Below are 20,475 nucleotides of genomic sequence, written 5' to 3'. Positions count from 1 at the left end.
CCAGACTCAATGGCATTTACCGTTGTGCTCTCATTGAAAACAATGACATCCGGTTTGCCGTTTCCCATTTACCTTGTACCATCTAAATACAGCATACAAGGTATTCGGAAAGTATTCAGGCCCCTTGAATTCTTCCACATTGTTACTTTACAGCCTTATTCTAAAATGGATTAAATACAATTCTCTCACACCAATCTACACACAATACCCCATAATGATCAAGTGAAAACAGAATTATAGAAATTTTAGGAAATGTATATATATATATTTTTTAAACAGAAATACCTTATGTACATAAGTGTTCAGCCCCTTTGCTATGAGACTCGAAATTGAGCTCAGGCGCATCCTGTTTCCATGGATCATTCTTGAGCTGTTTCTACAACTTGGAGTCCACCTGTGGTAAATTCAATTGATTGGACATGATTTGGAAATACACACCCCTGTCTCTATGTCAGATCAAAAACCAAGCCAAAGGTCAAAGGAATTGTCCATAGAGCTCAGAGACACGATTGTGTAGAGGCACAGATCTTGGGAAAAGTACCAAAACATTTCTTCAGCATTGAAGGTTCCCAAGTGTCACGTCTGGAGGAAACCTTGCACCATGCCTATGGTGAAGCATGGTGGTGGCAGCATCATGCTGTGGTGATGTTTTTCAGCAGCAGGGACTGGGAGACTAGTCAGGATCGAGGGAAAGATGAGCGGAGCAAAGTACAGAGAGATCCTTGATGAAAACCAGCTCCAGAGAACTCAGGACCTCCACAAAGTGGATACAAAGTCAGGGGTTCTCAATACTTTCTGAATGCACTGTAACTGTGCTGCTGGTAACAATTACGTTTTTTGCCCGACGTTAACACTGATCATATTCATTGGGTGTTGTGCTTTCTTATTTTGCACTCTGGCACACTCAGAAGAGAGTGTGCCATAAATCAGGCCCTAATCTATGGATTTCATTTCACAGCAATGGGTTGGCCTGGGAGGACATAAGCCCATCCACTGGGGAGCCAGGCTGTGCCAATCAGAATGGGTTTTTCAGCACAAAAGGGTTTATCACAGACAGAAATAATCCTCAGTTTCATCAGCTGTCCGGGTGGCTGGTCTCAGACGATCCAGCAGGTGAAGAAGCTAGATGTGGAAGTCCTGGGCTGGCATGGTAACTCGTGGCCTGCAGTTGTGAGGCCGTTTGGACATACTGCCAAATCCTCAAAAAATATGTTGGAGTTTATGGTAGAAAAAAAGTGAATACAATTATCTGGCAATTGCACATTCCCTCAACTTGAGACATCTATGCATTGTGTGTCAAAACTGCACATTTTAAAGTGTCTTTTTGTCCCAAGCACAAGGTGTACCTGTGTAATGATCATGCCGTTTAATCGGATTCTTGATATGCCACACTCATCAGGTGGATGGATTATCTTGGCAAAAGAGAAATGCTCACTAATAGGGATGGAAACAAATGTGTGCGTATGACACAGTTCTGGGATCTTTTTATTTTTCCCTCCCTCGTGAAACAGAGGACCAACACTAGACATGTTGCATTTCTATTTTAGTCAGTTTATATTGTGGAAAAAAAAGGTTCAAACACTGTTCTACTGATGTCCTATTGCTCCTGTCAGAGGTCAAGCAGCTTGTGGTGGAATCAGGCGTTACTGTGTCACATTGATGCATCACTAAAACACGGAAAGGTCACGTCTCTGTAAACGTACATGATCAAAACCCAAAGAAAAGACGTGTGATGTTGACCCCACCAACCGCTGACGCTGTATCTTCGGGGTGGGGGTGGGGGGGGTCATGAAAAGGCAGTGGGCAACGTCGTTGCAGTGATGACTCTCAAGCCATTAGGAATGGCTGGGGTTTTCAACACCATTCTCTTACACTGTCTGAAATGACCAACGAGCTAAAATAAGCTTCCTAATGAACATTGACTGTTTTACCATTCTTCTGAAACGTCCAATGACGGTAGGTGAATTGGAACAGGGGCAAGGTGGTTGACAAACCAGCAAACTAACAGCTCATAAATAGCTCATTTCAACAAAATGGAGACTATGGTTTTACCTGTTTTGGTCTACGATGTAGTGACATGCAATACACATTTCTACAGATTAATTAATGAAATTCTCCCCACTTCAAGATCTTGCATGTGTAAGTGACAGTAAGAGCAATCACTCAACCTTTAAGAACCATACGAATCAATAGAAGCATAAACAAAATGTCCTAATAAAAAAACTCCACCAGTTAAACACTGTTTTGAACCTTTAATCAAAATCAAGGTCAAATTATGAAATGAGCATTTCCACAAGCACTTTAATAAGACACTTGGGTGCAGAGTACATCTTTTTTTCTCGTGTTAAGCAATGCATAGATAAGTAAGCACTCATTGTACCTTTACTATGCAAACATGTGGTTAACTCCATATTGTGCTTGGAAAACCTGTTCAATACTGGTATACAACAATGACAATGTGGAGAATTACTTAGAAAAATCGACCACCCCTGGTTCAATTCCAGGCTGTATCACAACTGGCCGTGATTAGGAGTCCCACAGGGCATCGCACAATTGGACCAGCGTCGTCAGGTTAGGGTTTTCCGGGGTAGGCAGTCATTGTAAATAAGAATTTGTTCTTAACCAACTTGCCTAGTTTAAATAAAATGATTCCGACAAAACTTGAGCACACTGCTAACCATTACATTTTAAAACAATACACAGCTCCAACATGTTGAAAACATATTCTATTCAACTTTTAAAATGCTATGTACGGTATAAGTAGTATCCTGGTCCGAAAGCTTTACCGATGTAATGTCTGCGTAGGATCTAGAATCACCACAACATTTCACTAGGATTTGACTCCCAAAAAGGATATCTGACAGAGGACACCATTTGTAGCCAGGTTCTTGCCCATAATTAGGATCCTTGCCAGATCTTAAGGACAGTGCAGAAGCTTGCCATTTTCACAGGAACATTTATAAAACAGGGACATCCAGCACACCATTTGAATTCTCTGGGGGGGGGGGGGTCCTGTTTCTACCCTTTAGCTGGGGGAAGCAGGCTGCTTGGTCTCAAATGAAAATGATCTTTAGCCCCAGTTTTTACAAGTGATTCTCCCTTTGGCTCACCATGATCGACTTAAAAGTTAGTCAAATACTTGCTCTACAACTGTCGTTTCTGTACATTGAAGTTTGAACTGAGTGAGCAAAGACATACCCGTAGCAGCATTGTCTGCATCAGCGGGAGGTAGGGTTGGTATTAAGAGGTCGGCCGACTAATTAGGGCCGATTTTAAGTTTTCAAAATCGGTATTTTTGGATGCCCATTACATTGCACTCCACAAGGAGACTGCATGGCAGGCTGACCACTTGTTACACAAGTGCAGCAAGGAGCCAAGGTAAGTTGCTAGCTAGAATTAAACTCAAATCAATCACTAGTTAACTACACATGGTTGATGATATTACTAGGTTAACTAGCTTGTCCTGCGTTGCAACTAATCAATGCGGTGCCTGTTAAGTTATCGAATCACAGCCTACTTCGCTAAATGGGTGATGATTTAATAAGCGCATTCGCGAAAAAAGTGGAAACAGTTGCACCAATGTGTACCTAACAATAATCAATGCCTCTCTTAATATCAAAAATCAATAATCAATGCCCTAAAATCAAAGTATATATTTTTAAACCTGCATATTTAGTTAATATTGCCTGCTAACATGAATTTCTTTTAACTAGGGAAATTGTGTCACTTTTACGTTCTGTGCAAGCAGAGTCAGGGTATATGCAGCAGTTTGGGCCGCCTGGCTCGTTGCGAACTGTGTGAAGACCATTTCTTCCTAACAAAAAACTCATTCACCAGAATTTTACATAATGACGACATAACATTGAAGGTTGTGCAATGTAACAGCAATATTTAGACTTAAGGATGCCACCCGTTAAGACTTATTTCACTGAAAGAATAAATGTTTGGTTTTCGAAAATATCGTTTCCGGATTTGACCATGTTAATGACCTAAGGCGCGTATTTGTGTGCTTATTATAATTAAGTCCGTGATTTGATCGAGCAGGCTCGTAAGCATTCATTCAAACAGCACTTTCCTGCGTTTGCCAGCTGTGCTTCAAGCATTGCGCTGTTTATGACTTCAAGCCTATCAACTCCTGAGATTAGGCTGGCAATACTATAGTGCCTATAAGAACATCCAATATTCAAAGGTATATGAAATACAAGTGGTATAGAGAGAAAGTCATCATCCCTATAATAACTACTACCTAAAACTTCTTAACTGGGAATATTGAAGAACTGGGAATAAACCACCAGCTTTCATATGTTCTGAGCAAGGAACTTCAACATGAGCTTTTTTGCATGGCACATATTGCACTTTTACTTTCTTCTCCAATGCTGTTTTTGCATTATTTGAACATGTTTCATTATTTGAGACTAAATTGATTATATAAAGTTAAGTGTTAAATGTTCATTCAGTATTGGTGTAATTGTCATTATTACAAATATATATATTTTTAAAAAGCTGATTAAAATCGGTATCAGCTTTTTTTTTTTCTCCAATAAATCGGTATCGGCGTTAAAATCATAAATCGGTCGACCTCTAGTTGGTATAGCTGTTGAGGAGAAGGTCAAAACAACTCAGTCACATTATGAGATTGGAAAATTCATAATGCTAAGCAAACACATGCAGCTTACTGAAATTGACCATCTTTATTTATTTCAAAGTATAAACGCACAACGCACTCAGATGCAGAGTAGAGCAGAACATCTTTCTCCTTTTAAGCAATACATATGTAATCAAGCACTCCTGATAGTACCATTACTGTGTAAACGTGGTTAGCCACATGGTGCTTGAAGTATCCAAAACCTATTCAATACTGATCAAAAGGCACTGTATCCCAATACTGTAGTATCTATAAATATCATCAACTATAAATATACAGATTTCATAGAACACCGGACAGTATATTTTTTTGCATTTCTGTAAACATGGCCAGACATTCACAACAAACAAAAAAATAGTGACAATGTAGCAAATAACTCACGCAAAACAAACTGAAGAAAACGTCATTCTATAAACCAACTGCTTAGCTACATTTGGCCTCTGCATTATTATTATTATTAAGTAATAGTAGCATGCATTAGCATGTTTACCTGTCTGTAGACAACATGGACAGACATCGTCACACAAAACAGACAATATAGTCATGTGGCAAATTGCTTATCCACTTAATATTTAAAACACTAAAAAGGAAAAAGAAAAACATATATATAAACATTCTACAGCTGTGCATCAACGCCAAACGCTTAGCTAGCAGACCTGCTCTTTGCTTCATGGATGGAAGTGCTGGAATAGTGAATGGAAGTATTGACATCGCCTCAAATCCCAAGAGTATTGCCTGTCCATTATCCCCTACCGTCAGGATTCAGTTTATATGCTATATGCTATGTTCATACCAAACTCTTAGCCTGTCATTCTACGATTCTTACTCACAGCATTGATGTTAAGTTTACTTTTTAAAAACGAAGAAAAATACCTAAAAAAAAAAATATAGCTCCAGCCTAAAATGATGTTGAAACAACATTCTATTGAACCTCCATATCGGACGTATCCAGTTCTCCATCGGACTTCTCTGGGGTGGTACGCAGACAGCCTGGGGTTTCTGACTCTTTTGTTTCAGGGGCACCCTCTGTTGGAGTAACTGTCAACTCCTGGATCTCCTCTACAGCTGGGGGAGAAGGCCATTTCTCCTCAACTGAACATTGACAGGATCAATAGATCATCAGGTTTAACAGGCATTCAAGTAAGCAAACAATTAGGACAATGTGATTCTTCCACTGCTTGTTGGGTTAGCAGAGACATACCTGCAGCAACGGGGCTCTCGTCGGCTTCAGGTGGTGTTGCGACGGTGAGGATCTTTGTCTCGGCACTGATCTCAGGGAGTCGGGGGGCTTGGGGTCTGGCCTTTCTCGCAGGGTTCAGGAAACAACAATATGCACATCTAAAGGCTGAAACGAGACAAAACCACTATGGTCGAAGTGCACTGTCAACTGTATGATTGGCATTTATTTCCATGTAAACAGATTAATGTGAAGATAAAACCAATGATATTCCAAAAATAATTGCATCATAAATGCATCAGATCAATGAGTTGCCCTTATTTGTATATTCAATCTAGATGCTTTCAGAGGCCAGTAGTGGCAGAGGATTTTAAGAGCCTGAAAACACACAGTGCTGCCAAATGCTAGAGGGCAAATTAAGGGCATAGTGTTTGATGGAGAGTGACAGATATGTTTCTCAAAATCTTACCAATATATTCAAATTCCTCTTTTAATGCCATGCCGTTATGGGTGAGACACTGCTGACATATGAGGGCATATCTGGGAGGGAGAAAATACATGTTGCATACATGTAACGAAATCAGAAGATTATTTTTTTTTGCTGAGGATTGAAAAATGATCATAATAGCAATACATTGCCAGTGTTAAAAACAATAGATGCTGACATCTGTCCAAATCACACATCTTTAGGTGACACCGCCAAGAAGCTACTCTACCTATTCTGAGGGCCATCGCCGACAAGGTACTCAATAAACCTGTCCATGGCGCCGCGATCCCTGGGGAGGACAGGTCTGGCCAGGGGAGGGCCTGGGGGGGGTGCAGAACACACATGAACATTAGCTGGTCTTGAATACTGATCACACGGAGGCCCAGAAGCTTCATTAAAAAAACAGCAAGACCCAAATCTACAGTTCGCTGCAGATGCCCACTATAACATGTTTGTAACGGACACATTTGAATAATGACTTGGAAATGGATCTCACTTGCACAGCACCTATACAAGAATCCCTGCTGTGTTACTGAGCAGTAATTAATATACACTAACCAATAGTTTCGTACTGCTTATTCATATACCAACATATGGAAACTGTAGTGACTATCAAAATGTTTTTTTTTTTTTACAAAAGTGCATGATAGTATCAAGCTATATGAAACATTTGCAAGGTGTGCCCATGACAAACGTTTCCTGGTATTAGAAAGGCATTTATTAAGAATAAGCGTCATATTTTTAACAGTCTTGGTCAAAGGTTGTATGGTGAGAAATCTTGGTGAAAAAAAAGAAATCCACCAAATTCACTAAGTTCTATTTCAAAATTCACATCCATCGACTTAGGCCAGACTACTGACATAATGTAGTTGCCTGGGTATCTTCTCTGGAGCAAACTTGACCTTCAGTATGTTCTAAGGCATCCCCTACCATAATGGATTCAAAATACTACACTCAATTGGCCAGAACTACCACCTGTAAAACAAACTATCATTCTTGTAAAAAAAAGGTAGTAAAATTAAAAAGTATAGAAAAGTCCCATCCCTGAAGGACTAGGAGAAAAGGATGGTTGTAAAAAAATAAGTATACATTTTTAAATCACCTTAAGCACATTATGATATGGTCTCCGTGTGCAGCCACTCACCCACTCCTGGAACAAGTGTGCCAGGGGTCATGGGCCTCTTCATCAAGCTCTGCTGAGCAGCCTCAGACAGGATCCTCTCTGGGGGTCCTCCAGGAGCGGAGTGGAGGGGTGGCCCTGCATGGGTGGCACCTGGGGCCAGAAGAAGACTGACTCCTGCCGCAGCCAACGCCACCGGAGGACGGGCTGCGGCAGGAGTCAACGCCACCGGGGGACGAGGAGGACGGGCTGCGGCAGGAGTCACAGCCACCGGGGGACGAGGAGTGACAGGACGCTGACGGAGTTCTATAAAGGAGGACACCATGCAGGGATGTTCACCAACAGTAAGACATGCAAGCACATAAAAGGCCTTAAATACATTACCCTGGTGGGGTTTTGAAAAGACATTACCCTGGTGGGGTTTTGAAAAGACATTACCCTGGTGGGGTTTTGAAAAGACATTACCCAGGTGGGGTTTTGAAAATACATTACCCAGGTGAGGTTTTGAAATACATTACCCAGGTGAGGTTTTGAAATAAATTACCCATGTGAGGTTTTGAAATACATTACCCTGGTGAGGTTTTGGAGTCATAGGCATTTCATTTGGAAGGGATACTGGCACCTTCAAATAGAAAACAAGATTAAGACAGATGTACTTTCAAGGTTAATTCACAGAATTAGTGGGCTCATAGGCAGATGTAATTGGGGCAGCAGGGTAGCCTAGTGAATAGTAACCGAAAGGTTGCAAGATCACATCCCCGAGCTGACAAGGTAAAAATCTGTCGTTCTGCCCCTGAACAAGGCAGTTAATCCACTGTTCCTAGGCCTTCATTGAAAATAAGAATTTGTTCTTAACTGACTTGCCTAGTTAAATATAAAGTTAAAATAAAAATTCTCACCTTGGCTTTTGAGTCAGGATCAAATCTCTCCAGAATCATTTTTGCAGTTTTATAAGTTTCAGTTTCCATCACCTCTAACAGCTGTTGGACAAGAGCAGTTCATATTTGAACACATTGAAAGTGAGGTTGATTCAGTACGAGTCATTTCATCAGTCAAGTGCCATAGTGTTGGTCTTCCAGAAAACCCCGTTGAGTATGCAGGTTTCTGTTCTCATAGCTTACGTTTGATCGATCTGTTAATTGACTAATGATGTTGATATGACACGTCACCATTCCACACAATTAATTATGTTAAAATCCAAATGACCGTAATGAGACAATGATAGCCAATGTCGTATCTTTCACATCGTAATTAATCGAATTTTTAAAAAAAGAGCAAGTGAACAAGCAATTCATTAAGTGACTGGAATAATTAACTGCTTTAACAGGGGGGGGGGGGGTCCTATGACCACATACTTTCTTGCATCTGTACAGTCAACACCAAATCAATAGGATACAACTACTCAATAAAACTGCACAGAAACAGAATTGTGAACTATGTTAGTGTTTGAAGTCAAGACTGATATTCTCAACTAGATGTTTATCTGGTCTAATGAAACACTATAAAGACCAGCTACCGACAACAAGTCAACTGACAGCCAGACCCACATTCTACCATCAATGAGATATTAAAAGGTTTTCAGAATAAAAGCGGTTGTAGTAGGTCTACACATCATTCAATTAGTTGTTTTTGTAGAAACTTCATTAAAAAAAAAAGGGAAATACCAAATAGCTTATTGTTCAGACATAATGAGAATAATAATTACATGCACTACTTCGATAATGGAGTGTGAAAATCCATCAGCCATAATTATTGAACGTTATTAGACATGACAAGCAATTACTCAGATTTATTTCTTTCTAGCACTAAAAGCTATTAGTTTAAGAGACGTTAGCAGAGTGCTTTACCAAGTAAAGTCTTTAGGCCAATTAACAGCTGTCTGCATAGATTTTGTGATGATTTATTAGGAGTAGCAATTATCTAAGCAAAGTGCTGTAAAAGCTCGATAATAGCAGAACAGGGCATGAAGACGCCTGCATATCGTCGGTACGCCACCTTGTAAAAGGGTTCATCTCGAGGTGGTAAATGTCTCAAAATGGCATATTAAATCAACTTACAAATTAGTTACAGGGTGTAAAGAAGTACAAGGATAGTATATAAAGTGCTGACATCTCAGCTCTTTCATTTGACCCCTTCATGAATGATTAAGGGATCCACATTATGTTCACCCTTATCCAGGTATAAGGGGGCAGCTATGCCGGATTCTAACGGCTATGACAGATTCTAATATCAGTCCAGTCCATGTTCACCCAATCAAAAGATAACCAAAGAAAAAGTTAACTTACAATTTTTCGTTTTTGTGATTTGAGATCGTCCAATTTTTCATCTAAAAAAAACAAAAAACATTTTACTGATTATACCAAATGAAAGCAGCATGTCATGATGAGGCAGACTGAAGCACATACTGTTCTTTTCCGTTCTTCTGTTAAAAAGAGCAATCAGCCCCTTTCGAAGGAGGCATACACTGGGGAAAGAACAATTAGAACAGACGAGTAAGCAACCAACTACAAATATTCATAGTGATCTCTCTCTCTATATAGATACTTACAATAGTGGAAATATCACATATGGAAGGGCCAATATGACCTTCCCAATCATCTGTTCAGGGAGGTACCAGAGATACACAATTATGCTGGCCATCAGGTAGAGAAGAGAAGAGTACAGCAGTAGTCTCCATATCCATTGCTTCAACTGTCTTTGATACAGTTCTCTACATTCCTCACCAGTCTGTATATCCTGTAAATAAAACATTTTCCATGACTATAAAAACTTCCTCTAGAATGACAAAAGAAGTTTCATATTCCACAATTTTCTTACTAATAATGTAAAACCAAGTTAACCCTATAGATATATGTAATAGTATTGTAGCTTGTGTATAATGAATAAACAACCAGCAAAGACCACACATCAATTCAACAGCCGTGTACAATCCCAGACACATCATAGGACTTCTCCATGCCTCCCTCTGGTAATCTTGACAAAAGCCTATTTACTCAATGTCAGGGTGCATTACCAAATTATCTATCCTTTTTTTAATAAGAGGGATTAGAAAACACCCTTTGGTTCTTCGTGCGATTTAGCCACATCCCAAAAATATCAGTTGGTGGACAGTGTAGTGACCCATCTTCCACTGGTGCTAGGAAACCTGCGTCAGTCACTCTGCTGGACATCACCTAGAGTGACCTCAAGCTCGAGATGGGCTGTATAGTGTAACAAGGTCAATCTCTAGAGCAACATCCCCAAAAATAGTCCTGATCAACACCATCTTGACACAACCCCCCCCCCCCCCCCAAAAAAAAAACACATACCTTATCAATTCCTTCCAAAACCTCTACAGTGGATGGCTTAGTCTGTCAAAAGAACAAGTTAGAAGGTATCAGAGAAGGAATACTTGCTTTGACATCAGTAAGCTGGGTACTATCAATAGGACTAGCAGAGCACAGGACTATTCTCTGGAATTTAGAGGGTTGCTGCAAACGTCTGCCACCCTATGACAAATACACACACACACACCTTTCAAAAATTATTCATACCCCTTGACTTATCCCACATTTTACAGCCTGAATCCAAAATGGATTAAATATACTACTTCCCCCCCCCCCCCCCCCCCCCCCAACCCCATAATGACAGAGTGTAAACACGGTTAGAAATGTTCTTCTAATTTATTGAAAATGAAATATATAGAACTTGTATAAAAATAATAAAATATCACAATTACATAAGTGTTCAGACCCTTTATCAGTACTTTGTTGAAGCAGTTGCAATCTACCGCAGAGATTACTTGCAAAGTTCTGTCATACTTTCCAGGTCTATGCCCAAACAGGTCGAGCTTCTAATTTTAAAAATTATTCTCTCGAGAAATAAGTCACTGTTGCCGCCTGTTATAGACTCCCATCAGCTCCCAGCTGTGCCCTGGACAACATGTGAATTGATTGCCCCCCATCCATCTTCAGAGTTTGTTTTGTTAGGTGACCTAAACTGGGATGTGCTTCACACCCCAGCAGTCCTACAATCTAAGCTAGATGCCCTCAATCTCACAAATGATCAAGGAAACCACCAGGTACAACGCTAAATCTGTAAACATGGGCAACCTCCGATATTATCCTGACCAACATGCTCTCCAAATATACCTCTGCTGTTTTCAATTAGGCGGTTACCGCCTCATTGCCTGCATCCGCTATGGGTCCGCGGTCAAACGACCACCCCGCATCACTGTCAAACGCTCCCTAAAGCACTTCTGCGGGCAGGCCTCCTTTGGCTGCCTTTCCTTCCAGTTCTCTGCTGCCAGTGAACGAATTGCAATTTTTTTTAAATTAAAAAAATAAACCCTGAAGCCTTACATTTCCCTCTAACTTTAAACATCAGATAGCAGCTAACCAATCACTGCAGCTGTACATAGTCCATCTGTAAATAGCCCACCCAATCTACCTACCTCTTCCCCATAGTGTTTTTACTTACTTTGCTGCTCTTTTGCACACCAGTATCACTAATTACACACCATCATCTGATCATCATCATCATCATCTATCACTCCTGTGTTAATCTGCTAAATTGTAATTACTTTGCTACTATGGCCTATTTATTGCCTTACCACCTCATGCCATTTGCACACACTGTATATAGAATATTTTTTCTATTGTGTTATTGACTGTACGCTAGTTTAATGCATGTGTAACTCTGTTGTTTGTGTCGCACTGCTTTGCTTTATCATGGCCAGGTCGCAGTTGTAAATGAGAACTTGTTCTCAACTAGCCTACCTGGTTAAATAAAAGGTGGGGAGAAAAAAAAGGGGGGAAAAAAAGCACCGTAGGCAGCAATTACAGCCTGGAGTCTTATTGGGTATGACGATACAAGCTTGACACACCTGTATTTGACAGAGTTTCTACCATTCTTCTCTGCAGACCCTCTCAAGCTCTGTCAGGTTGGATGGGGAGCGTCGCTCCAGAGATGTTTGATCAGGTTCTGGGCTCTGGCTGGGCCACTCAAGGGCATTCGGAGACCTGTCCTAAAGCCACTCCTGCATTGTCTTGGCTGTATGCATAGGGTTGTTTTCCTGTTGGAAGGTGAACCTTCGCCCCAGTCCGAGGTCCTGAGCACTCTCGAGCAGGTTTTCATCAAAGATCTCTGTACTCTGCTCCGTTCTTCATAGAAAAACATTCCTACAGCATGATACAGCCACTACCATGCTTCACCGTAGGGATGGTGCCAGGTTTCCTCCAGACGTAATACTTGGCATTCAGGCCAAAGAGTTATATCTAGGTTTCATCAAACCAGATCATCTTTTTTCTCAGTCTGACAGTCCTTTAGGTGCATTTTTGCAAACTCCAAACAGGCATGTGCCTTTTACGGAGTGGCCGTCTGGGCACTACCATAAAAGCCTGATTGGTGGTGTGCTGCAGAGATGGGAGAACCTTCCAGAAGGACAACCATCTCCACAGAGGAACTCTGGAGCTCTGTCTCCACAGAGGAACTCTGGAGCTCTGTCAGAGTGACCATAAGATTCTTGGTCACCTCCCTGATTGCTCAGTTTGGCCAGGTGGCCAGCTCTAGGAAGAGTCTTGGTGGTTCCAAATTTCTTCTGTTTAAGAATGATGGAGGCCACTGTTCTTGGGGACCCTCAACACTTTCCCTAGATACAATCCTGTTTCGGAGCTCTACGGACAATTCAGTCAACCTCATGGCTTGGTTTTTACTCTGACATGCACTGTCAACTGTGGAACCTTAGACAGGTGTGCCATTTCCGAATCATGTCCAATCAATTAATCTACCACAGGTGGACTCCAATATAGTTGTAGCATCAATGGAAACAGGATGCACCTTAACTCAATTTCGAGTATCATAGTAAAAGGGTCTGAATACTTATGTATATAAGGTACCTGTTTTTTGCAAACATTTCTAAAAACCTGTTTTCACTGTCATTATGGGGTAGTGTATAATCTATGAAAAAAAAACATGTATTTAATATGTTTTAGTTTTGTACTTCCCGGAAAGGTCTGAAAACTTTGCGAATGCACCGTGTGTGTATAAACAATTAAATACAACATGGAACTATTTCAAAGTCATAGTTCATAAGGAAATAAGTCAATTGAAATAAATTAGTAACTATTCTATGGATTTCACATGACTGAGAGTACAGAAAACCATCTGTTGAGCATAGATTGCAAAAAAAACAGTCAGTATCTGGTGTGACCACCATTTGCCTTATGCAGAGCGACATCTCCTTCACATAGAGTTGAGCAGGCCGTTGATTGTGGCCTGTGGAATGTTGTTCAATAGCTTTGCGAAGTTGCTGGATATTGGCGGGAACTGGAACGCGCTGTCAAACGCATTGATCCACAGCATCCCAAACAGGCTCAATGGGTGCCATGTCTGGTGAGTATGCAGGCCATGGAAGAACTGGGTCATTTTCATCATCTATGAATTGTGTACAGATACTTGAAACATGGGGCAGTGCATTATCATGCTGAATCACAATGTGATGGCGGAAAATTAATGGCACGACAATGGGCCTCAGGATCTCGTCACGGTATCTCGGTGCATTCAAATTGTCATCCTTAAAATGCAGTTGTGTTCGTTGTCCATAGCTTATGCTTGCCCATACCTCCACCATGGGGCACTGTTCACAACAATTACATCAGCAAATCGCTCAACCACACAAATTCCATACACATGGTCTGCGGTTGTGAGGCCCGTTGGACAATCTGTCAAATTCTCAAACATTTAGAAATAAGTTATTTGTGCATTTGCTAATTTTTGGGGCATTTTTATTTCAGCTCATGAAACAGATTCATTTATATTTTGCTATATTTAAAAACCATGCCATTGTCCACACCCTAACTTTGCTAATGCTGCATAAATGTTTTTCTAGGGGAAACACTGGTGCATACAGTTTAGGTATGGGTGGCCCCAGGAATTACAACCCACCATGCTCTCTACCAACAACCATACAGGACCACTAAAATGAACAAGTTATGCAATACATACCCTAAACCGGGATATTAATACCCCCATATTGAGGTCCGAATAAAGTGGGTATTTTTTAGACCCCTCTGATTTGTCAAGTACCTCAGTGGAAGATCTCTCCACCTGTTGACAAAAAACGTTGTTTTAATAACGCATACTGGGATGATCTATTAAAACAAAAGCATTACCAAACCATTCTTGTGCAAGGAAGTTAGTTATGATGACACTGCATGTTTGGGTACAACTACTGACACTAAATGAGTGTGGGACTCGAAGACCAAAATGGTAGGTACCGTAAAAGCATTATTGATTGACACATGACATAGCTACATTAGCTAGCTAAACCCAAAGTGGGTACCATGATGCATGTTTACAAATTGACCTGGCAAGGATTTAGCTATCAAAACGTGTGTAGTTTATAATATGAAAGGAGCACGCAACAGTTTGATGCGTGTACACAAATAACCAGTTTAATAACACTTTACTATTATGGACCGTCTAGGCTTGTTAGCTAACGCCAAGCCTCCAATAAGTTCAATTGCGTGTTGCTGAACAACGTTAATACTTGTTTAATATTATCATACAGACTAAAATTGGTATTATGGTACCATTCACATTCTGCAGAGAAACAAGCAAATGCACACTGTGCCACTATCTACCAAACGTGTGCAATGAAGTAGCTTATAGTTGTATTTGGCTAACAAACCAACTTAAGTTATTTAACTAACCAGTGCTTATAACAGGAAGGCTAGAAAGGTGTTCAACGTCAAGCGACTGTAAACTTGCAAACCAATTTCACAATTTTTACAGAGAAAAAAATGGAGCAACCTATCGACTAAATTTACCAACCAGTTATCTGCCAAGTTGCATCGTGCTAGACAGACAACTTTATTCAACTTCCTGCATATGCATATTGAATCGCGTTTCGGATGAAGTGGCTGCAGTTCTAGCGTGAAGAAAACACAACAAATCTGCTAGCATTAACGTTTAAAACTATTTTCTTTTTTTTTTTTGCAATTTACCTGGACAGTATTTTAGTCCGAAGATCCTCTCTCATACAGAAACAACATTTCCCTCTATGTTGGTTATATTAGGAGGCGAAGAGGCGTGGCGACGAGTTTACCACAGACACAAAGTCATATATACCCCGATTATTTTTTTACAATTTATTTTCTTAAAATGTGATTTTAAACCAAACCTTAACCACATGGCTAACCTTAAATGAAGACCAAAAAGTTTAAATGATTTTTTTTACGAAACAGCAACCCCCCTTTTTGACGTCAGACGCCGCGCATACGTGGAGCGTTTGCCTCTCGGCTACTTCCGGATGTTCTTCATTAATCCTAACCTGAAATGGATGGGTATTTTCATTTCATTTTATTTAGTTTATTTTACTTTTATTTAACTAGCCAAGTCAGTTAAGAACAAATTATTATTTACAATGACGGCCTACCAGAAAGCAAAAGGCCTCCTGCGAGGACGGGAGCTGGGATTTAAAAAATCTATATATAATAATAATAATATAGGACAAAACACACAACACTACATAAAGAGAGACCTACAGTGGCTTGTGAAAGTATTCAACCCCCTTTGCATTTTTCATATTTTGTTGCTTTACAACCTGGAATTAAAATTGATTTTTGGGGGGGGTTGTAATCATTTGATTTACACCACATACCAACCACTTTGAAGATGCAAAATATTTTCTATTGTGAAACAGACAACAAATAAGACAAAAAAAACAGAAAACTTGAGCATGCACAACTATCCCCCCCCCCCCCCCCTCAAAGTCAATACTTTACAATTACAGCTGCAAAAGTCTCAGTCCCTTGGGGTATGGCTCTATAAGCATGGCATAGCTAGCCACTGGGAGTTGTGCCCATTCTTCAAGGCAAAACTGCTCCAGCTCCTTCAAGCTGAATGGGTTCCGCTAGTGTACAGCACAATCTTTAAGTCATACCACAGATTCTCAATTAGATTGAGGTCTGGGCTTTGACTAGACCATGTCTGTGTGAGTGGACCAATTCAGTTTGTCTGTGATGTGTATGCCGAGGAACTTAGTTTTAAGTTCGGCATACACATCACAGACAAACTGAATTGGTCCACTCACACAGACAGCATCGTGAAGAAGGCGCAGCAGCGCCTCTTCAACCTCAGGAGGCTGAAGAAATTTGGCTGGTCACCAAAAGCACTCACAAACTTCTACAGATGCACAATCGAGAGCATCCTGGCGGGCTGTATCACCGCCTGGGACGGCAACTGCTCTGCCCACAACCATAAGGCTCTCCAGAGGGTAGTGAGGTCTGCACAACGCATCACCGGGGGCAAACTACCTGCCCTCCAGGACACCTACACCACCCGATGTTACAGGAAGGCCATAAAGATCATCAAGGACAACAACCACCCGAGCCACCGCCTGTTCACCCCACTATCATCCAGAAGGCAAGGTCAGTACAGGTGCGTCAAAGCTGGGACCGAGAGACTGAAAAACAGCTTCTATCTCAAGACCATCAGACTGTTAAACAGCCAACACTAACATTGAGTGGCTGCTGCCAACACACTGACTCAACTCCAGCCACTTCAATAATGGTAATTGATGGGAAATGATGTAAAATATAACACTAGCCACTTTAAACAATGCTACCTAATATAATGTTTACATACCCTACATTATTCATCTCATATGCATACGTATATACTGCACTCTATATCATCGACTGCATCCTTATGTAATACATGTATCACTAGCCACTTTAACTATGCCACTTTGTTTACATACTCATCTCATATGTATATACTGTACTCGATACCATCTACTGTATCTTGCCTATGCTGCTCTGTACCATCACTCATATATCTTTATGTACATATTCTTTATCCCCTTACACTGTGTATAAGACTGTAGTTTTGGAATTGTTAGTTAGATTACTTGTTGGTTATTACTGCATTGTCGGAACTAGAAGCACAAGCATTTCGCTACACTCGCATTAACATCTGCTAACCATGTGTATGTGACAAATACAATTTGATTTGATTTGATTTTCAAAGATATTTAAATGTTTCTCCTTAAATCACTTTAGTATGCTAAGGGTCATTGTCCTGCTGGAAGTTGAACCTCCGTCCCAGTCTCAAATCTCTGGAAGACTGAAACAGGCTTCGCTCAAGAATTTCCCCGTATTTAGCACCATCTATAATTTCTTCAATTCTAACCAGTTTCCCTGCCGATTAAATCTTCATCTGACCAGAGTACCTTCTTCCATATGTTTGGGGAGTCTCCCACATGTCTTTTGGCGAACACCAAACGTGTTTTCTTATTTTCTTCTTTAAGCAATGGTTTTCTTCTGGCCACTCTTCCGTAAAGCCCAGCTCTGTGGAGTGTATGGCTTAAAGTGGTGCTATGGACAGATACTCCAATCTCCGCTGTGGAGCTTTGCAGCTCCTTCAGGGTTATCTTTTGTCTCTTTGTTGCCTCTCTGATTAATGTCCACCTTGCCTGGTCTGTGAGTTTTTGTGGGGGACCCTCACTTGGCAGGTTTGTTGTGGTGCCATATTCTTTCCATTTTTTTATAATGGATTTAATGGGGCTCCGTGGGATGTTCAAAGTTTCTGATATTCTTTTATAACCCAACCCTGATCTGTACTTCACCACAACTCTGTCCCTGACCTGTTTGGAGAGCTCCTTGGTCTTCATGGTGCAGCTTGCTTGGTGATGCCCCTTGCTTAGTGGTGTTGCAGACTCTGGGGCCTTTCAGAACAGGTGTATATATTCTGGGAATATGTGACAGATCATGTGACTTAGATTGCACATAGGTGTACTTTATTTAAGTCATTATGTGACTTCTGAAGGTAATTGGTTGCACTAGATCTTATTTAGGGGCTTCATAGCAAAGGGGGTGAATACATATTCACGCACCACTTTTCTGTTTTTAGACGAAACAACATTTAAGTAATATTTTACATTTCACTTCACCAATTTGGACTATTGTCCATTACATCAAATCCAAATAAAAGTCCATTTAAATTACAGGTTGTAATGCAACAAAATTGAAAAAAAAACTTTTGCAAAGCACTCTAAGACAACATAGCATGGCAGCAGCAAAACATTGTAGCAGCATAACATGGTAGCAACACAACATGGCAGCAGCACAACATGGTAGTGGCACAAAACATGGTACAAACATTATTGGGCACAGAAAACAGCACAAAGGCAAGAAGGTAGAGACAACAATACTTCACGCGAAGCTGCCACAACTGTCAGTAAGAGTGTCCATGATTGAGTCTTTGGATGAAGAGATAAAACTGTCCAGTTTGAGTGTTTGTTGCAGCTCGTTCCAGTCGCTAGCTGCAGCGAACTGAGAAGATGAGCGACCCAGGGATGTGTGTGCTTTGGAGACAGAATGTGACTGGCAGAACGGGTGTTGTATGTGGAGGATGAGGGCTGCAGTAAATCTCTGATAGGCCTCACTCCCCCTCCTAAGAGGGTTTTATAAATAAGCATCAACCAGTGAGTCTTGTGACGTGGATACAGAAATGACCAGTTTACGGAAGAGTATAGAGGGCAGTGATGTGTCTGTAAGGAGCATTGGTGGCAAATCTGATAGAATGACTGACAGTTTTGACTTTGAGACTTTATTGTCACGAATATTACCGAAGGTGACTCCCCTTCTTGTTCGGGTGGCGCTCGGCGGTCGTCGTCGCCGGTCTACTAGCTATCACCGATCCGTTGTTCTGTGTTCCTTTGGTATTGTCTGATTGGTATGACCTGTTTCTTGTTTGGTTGTTAGGGTAGGGTTATATATAGTTTGTTCAGCCCGCTTCTGCTTCGTGCGGGCTTGTTCGTCTGTTCTTTGTTTGAGTGGATTTTGTTTTCCTACTTTTGTTCATGTTATTTTTCCGGGACATTTAAGCGTGTTTTTTCCCACATCTTTTGCTCTCTGCACCTGACTCCACACCTCCTCACTCATTTGTCGTAACAGAAGCCCGCACCACGATATGGAGTCAGCAAGAGCAGCGACCACTCCTCTTCCCACTATGGAGGAAAGAGTCCTTCATCACACGTCCATCCTCCATCGCCTAGGATCAGCGATGGATCAAATGATGGAGAGGATGGATCGTTGGGAGAGGAATGGTCTCCCTACTACCCCACCGACCCTCCCACCAGCAACTCTACCATCTCCCCCATCTGGATCCAGTTCCAGCGCTCTGCGCATTACGCCTCCGAGGGAGTACGATGGAGCAGCGACGGGGTGCCAGGGATTCCTGCTTCAACTAGACCTCTACCTGGCCACCGTTCGGCCGGCTCCCTCGGACGAGGAGAGTGTGGGTCCTCATCACATGCCTTACGGGTAGAGCCCTGGAGTGGGCTAATGCGGTCTGGAACGGGCCCGACTCAGCGAAGGACAATTACCCGGAGTTCACCCGCCGTTTCAGGGCCGTGTTCGATCACCCTCCAGAAGGTCGAGCGGCGGGTGAGAGATTGTTCCATCTCAGACAGGGAACGAGGAGCGCGCAGGACTTCGCGCTGGAGTTCCGGACCTTGGCCGCTGGAGCAGGGTGGAACGACAGGGCCCTGATAGACCATTACAGATGTAGCCTGAGAGAGGACGTCCGCAGGGAGCTGGCCTGTCGGGACACTACACTTCGCCTGGATCGACTGATAGACCTGTCGATCCGGTTGGACCATCTGCTAGCAGCTCGCGGACGTTCTGAAAGGGTCCTGTCACTTCTACCTCCTGACCCTCCTGCTCCTATCCCGATGGAGCTAGGAGGGACCGCGTCTAGGGAGATCGGAGGAGGAAGCTCCTCCTGTACCAGTTGTGGCCGGAGAGGGCACACGTCTGGTCGGTGCTGGAGGAATTCATCTGGGAATCGAGAAGGCAGGCAGAACACTCCTCGGTCACCCCAGGTGAGTAAGCACCACACTCTCCCAGAGTTTCCTGTTGATCACATGTTCTTATTAATTTGTTTCCTGGTAGATTCAGGCGCAGCTGGAAACTTTATAGATCACGGACTCGCTCAGAGGTTGAGGATTCCGTTAGTAAAAGTAGACGCCCCTTTTCCCGTGCACTCTTTAGATAGTCGAC

General features: G+C 41.7%; 1 protein-coding gene across 3 annotated transcripts; it reads right to left on the bottom strand.

Annotated features, from left to right (window-relative positions):
• Nucleotides 1-4,676: 4,676 nt before the first annotated feature.
• Nucleotides 4,677-15,601, bottom strand: LOC124015591 (endoplasmic reticulum junction formation protein lunapark-A-like). Of its 3 annotated transcripts, none has more exons than XM_046331989.1 (13): nucleotides 15,415-15,601; nucleotides 14,414-14,515; nucleotides 10,738-10,779; nucleotides 9,978-10,165; nucleotides 9,835-9,893; nucleotides 9,715-9,755; nucleotides 8,329-8,409; nucleotides 8,000-8,051; nucleotides 7,454-7,735; nucleotides 6,539-6,629; nucleotides 6,292-6,362; nucleotides 5,847-5,990; nucleotides 4,677-5,710 (listed from the first exon to the last, which is right to left on the bottom strand). In XM_046331989.1, the coding sequence occupies exons 2-13, from the start codon at nucleotides 14,438-14,440 to the stop codon at nucleotides 5,568-5,570; spliced, it is 1,221 nt and encodes a 406-aa protein (XP_046187945.1). In that variant the 5' UTR covers nucleotides 14,441-14,515; nucleotides 15,415-15,601; the 3' UTR covers nucleotides 4,677-5,567. The 3 variants fall into 3 exon arrangements, with proteins under 3 accessions (XP_046187945.1, XP_046187279.1, XP_046188459.1); XM_046331323.1 differs by having other exon boundaries at nucleotides 4,677-5,737; nucleotides 15,415-15,595; XM_046332503.1 differs by having other exon boundaries at nucleotides 4,677-5,737; nucleotides 14,495-14,515; nucleotides 15,415-15,591.
• Between the last annotated feature and the right edge of the window lie 4,874 nt (nucleotides 15,602-20,475).

Source organism: Oncorhynchus gorbuscha, linkage group LG01 (assembly GCF_021184085.1).
Source record: "Oncorhynchus gorbuscha isolate QuinsamMale2020 ecotype Even-year linkage group LG01, OgorEven_v1.0, whole genome shotgun sequence".
NCBI classification, from domain to species: domain Eukaryota; kingdom Metazoa; phylum Chordata; class Actinopteri; order Salmoniformes; family Salmonidae; genus Oncorhynchus; species Oncorhynchus gorbuscha.
Note: the sequence above shows the minus strand (reverse complement) of the source record. Positions and strands in the feature narration are given on the sequence as shown.